General features: G+C 40.8%; 1 protein-coding gene across 1 annotated transcript; it reads left to right on the top strand.

Annotated features, from left to right (window-relative positions):
- The first annotated feature begins 425 nt into the window (after window positions 1-425).
- LOC111912477 (uncharacterized) lies at window positions 426-2525 on the top strand. Its single transcript, XM_023908216.2, has 2 exons — window positions 426-1569; window positions 1684-2525. The coding sequence occupies exons 1-2, from the start codon at window positions 426-428 to the stop codon at window positions 2523-2525; spliced, it is 1986 nt and encodes a 661-aa protein (XP_023763984.2).
- Window positions 2526-4335: the final 1810 nt, after the last annotated feature.

The raw sequence follows: 4335 nt of genomic DNA on the forward strand, positions 1-4335 counted from the left end.
CAAACTTGGAACTAAAATCCGGGCTCATCCACTTACTTCTAACATTTAGAGGCCTGGAAAATGAAGATCCTCACAAGTTCCTCACTGAGTTCCATGTTGTGTGTGTGGGCATGAAGCCACACAATGTCACGGAGGATCAGATCAAGCTTAGGGCATTCCCCTTCGCAGTGCAAGACGCAGCCAAAGACTGGCTCTATGACCTCCCACCGGGGACGGTGACTTCTTGGGTAGATCTTGCAAGGTTGTTTTTGGATAAGTACTTTCCCGAGATGAAAGCTTCAGCCCTACAGAGGAAAATCATTGGAATCAAGCAGCACAAGAGAGAAGCTTTTCACACATATTGGGAGCGATTCAAGAAACTTTATGCTCGATGCCCATAGCATGGAATTACCGAATATCAGCTTCTCCAATACTTCATTGAAGGAATGACTCCAATGGAAAGAAGGCTTCTTAATGCCTCCAGCGGCGGATCTTTACCTGACAAGACTCCTACTGAAATCCGCAATCAAACCAAGAACATGGATAAAGATTCCAAACATTCAAGTCATGATGAAGAATGGTACACGGATGCACCCCGAGGTGTAAAGGAAGTTCAAACTCCTCAGATTGAAGCTCAATTGTCTGAACTCACAAAATTAGTAATGATGTTGGCCAAAGGCAAAGGTGTGAAGCCCACACCCTGCCCATGCGGTATTTGCACTCAAGTGGGGCATCCAACCGACATGTGCCCTCAACTTCAAGAGGAAGATTATGAAGAAGCAAAAGCCATGGGAGGTTTTTTTGGGTCTAATCAAAGGGGATATGAGCAGCCACTGGGTGATCAAAGATGGAGTAACAATCAAGGTTGGGGAGGAAATCAACAAGGAAATTATCAACCAAGTCAATCACATCAATACCAACAAAGACCACCTTTTCCACCACAAAACTTTCAACCAAGGCAACCACAACACCCTCCTCAACAATCAGGTTCATCAAGTATGTCCTTAGAGGACATAGTGAAGAGTTTGGCAACTAGTACACAAGCTTTCCAACAAGAGACAAAAGCAAGCATAAAGAACTTAGAGAAACAAGTTTCACAGCTTGCTACTTCCGTAAGCAAATTAGAATCTCAAGGAAAGTTACATGCACAAACTGAAACAAACCCAAGGCACAATGTGTGTGCCATCACATTGAGAGGAGGAAAGAGCTATGATGATCCAAAAGTGTCGGTTGATCAAAAGGAAGAAGAAATAGTGGTCGAAGAGGCAACCAAAGAAATGAAGGAGGAAGAGAAAACAATAAAAAAGAAGCCCTTCATCACCGAGTCTAAAGCCACACCTGCTCCATTTCCCGAAAGATCAAAGAGCACAAAGAAAGAACGGGAGGAGAGTAAGATCATGCAAATGTTCAAGAGAGTTCAAATCAACATTCCACTCCTCGAGGCCATCAAGCAGGTACCTAGATATGCAAGGTTCCTTAAGGATCTTTGTGTATCTAAAAAGAAATTAAAAGGAAATCAAGTTGTAACAGTTGGGGAACATGTATCCGCGGTTTTGCAAAAGAGGATGCCCCCGAAGTGCAACGATCCTGGTGTCTTTACCGTACCTTGAAAATTGGGGAATCTTCATGTACCCCGAGCCATGCTCGATCTAGGTGCATCCATAAATGTACTACCATATTCTATTTTTAAATCAATTGGTGTAGGAACATTGAGCAAAACCGGTGTGATCATCCAACTTGCCGACCGGTCTTTGGTACATCCAAAAGGTGTATTGGAGGACGTGTTACTGCAAGTTGATGAACTCATTTTCCCGGCCGATTTTTATGTCTTAGATATGGGAGATGATGACTCTCCAAGTTCAAGTTCCATACTTTTGGGTAGACCTTTTCTTAAAACTTCTAAAACAAAAATTGATGTCTACAACGGAACTTTAAGTATGGAATTTGATGGTGAAGTTATCAACTTCAATGTTCATGAAGAAAAAAAGGTTCCTTCTGATGTTCAATCTGTTAATTTTGTGAATATGATCCAACCATTGGCTGAAAAGAGCTTAAACTCGACTAACAATGATTTTATGGAGTTAGTCTTGTCACAAAAATTAGACAGGTACAAAGCCAAAGAACTTGCAAAGGAGTGCGGTATAAACGAGGAGGTGCTAGAGATTTTGAAATTCAAGGATGATAAGCACATGTGGATTGATGGAAGAGAAGTAAAGCCACCTACCACCAAAGCCAAATTCCTTCCACCGGTGGAACAAGCACAAGATTCGAGAGCAAAAACTCCACCGGACCCTATAAAGCTAATACATGTCGAGAAGGAGAGCACTCAACCGGTCATCAACTCAAATAAACTATCGAAGAAGGAAGAGAGTGAGTTGATAACCCTGCTAAATAAATACCAAAAAAGGACTACGTGGACAATCTCCGATATTAAGGGTTTAAGTCCTTTTTGGTTTGTTCGCAAAAAGAAATCCAAAGGAAGGTTGAAGGTTCAGTTGAAGGAGGTGGCAAGAAGATTGATGTGTTGGAGAGGCCCACATATTTAGAACGAAGCATATGCGGTGGCAAAGTCGAGCCAACGACTTAAAACAAGTGCAGCTTATCGGGAGGCAACCCGGGGGTATTTCTGTCGTTTCTTTAAAAACAATTTCCATTTCTTTGAAGTTTTTGGTTTTTAATGTTCCAAATGCATTTAAGCATGTTTTTAAATCACCAAACGGACCTCGGGATGCAAAACCATTTCGTTTGAATGAGAGGGAATTTTGGGTTAAAAAAGTGGGAAGTGGCAAACAGAGCCGTACACGGCCCGTGTCATTTTTGCCTTATATTGAACACGGGTCATGTTCAAGCGAGGCAAACATTTTCGCAGTCAGAGGGGTACACACCCATGTCATTTTTTCCTTATGCCCAACACGGGCCATGTTCAGCCATTTTCAGAATTTTAAACCGATTTTACACTAAAAGAACACAGGTCGTGTTCGTGCTGTAGAACAAATGTGTTTTAAGTATAAAAATTGGCTTTTATCACTCCATACACCCATAACTCACCCCCAAAACAATTTCTCTCTTCCAAGATCCCCTACGTCTGAAATTTTCACAATTTGTTTTGTGCTTCTGGGCTTGATACTTCATGTAGGCAAGCTTGAGGAGGTTCCCATCAACTGCAAGGCTCCAACAACGATTCGGTAAATTCTTTCAATATCTTTAATCATTCATATTTTGCTTTAAAATTCAATATGTGTGCACTTGTGACTATTTTACACTCTTACCCAACCCGACTACCATCCCCCACCACCTTCCGGTGATTAGATAGGTTGTTCCGCCCTCTCCAAGCATCGAGGACGATGCTTATCTTTAAGCTTGGGGAGGGGTAGAGTTGTACACTAGGTTCATTCATGCATTTTCAAAAAAAAATTATTTCTCTTTTCTTTCATTCTGCATTTATAAAAACCAAAAACATTTTTATTTTTACTTTTATTTTAAGTTTTTTGCATCTCATCAATTGCATGCATAAAAAAAAAACTTCATACGAGATGATGACACTCTTTACATACAAATGCTCCATGAAGTGGAAAAACGAAAAATCAAAATGAAAAAAAAAATACTGAAGCAACCGAATTGTTACCGGAAGTGTAGAATCAGCTGTCATAATTAGGGGACCCAAACACCGTAATTCGAGACCCTAGCCTTAGATAATAAAAAGAAATTATATTGAAACGTTTTTTGGGCGGTAATAACAGCTTTAGGATGATTTGCTTCTGAATGTTTAAAAAGAATCTTTATCGGCAACTCTGGACCCACAGAACACAGACCTATTTGTTGACACGCGTCACCCTCGCGGTGACAGAGAGCTTAAGTATCAGATCGACACAGTCAAGAAAGAAGGAAGGGTACAACTGTCATATCTAGTACCCAAATCAGAATTTCAAATGCCAAAACGAAGAAATCTCAAGAAATTCCAAAAATGAAGATTGAAGAATCCAAATTCAAAATGAAGTACAAATCAAAGTTCAATCAAATCAAAAGCCAATTCAAGTCAAATCTGGCGAACGAAGAACTGTGTGATATGATACTTGTGGCTCTCGAAAAAGTGAAAGCATAGGAGCTGGGGCCCCTTCGGGTGGGCTCACTGTTTCAGCGAAAGCTGATTCGCCATGACGGGTTCTTAAGGATGAGTCGATTCTGATTCTTAGTCATCTAGCCTTAAGGACATGAGATCCGGACTATGTTATTTTCGCCCATAAAGCTTAGTAAGGTATAAATTTTTAATAAAACTAGGGTTGGATTATTGGGTTACACCGTTTCGGGTCTTCCTCACTCTGGGAGTCTGTGATATGTGGAAGGAAGCAGGATGGT

Source organism: Lactuca sativa, chromosome 5, assembly GCF_002870075.4.
Source record: "Lactuca sativa cultivar Salinas chromosome 5, Lsat_Salinas_v11, whole genome shotgun sequence".
NCBI classification, from domain to species: domain Eukaryota; kingdom Viridiplantae; phylum Streptophyta; class Magnoliopsida; order Asterales; family Asteraceae; genus Lactuca; species Lactuca sativa.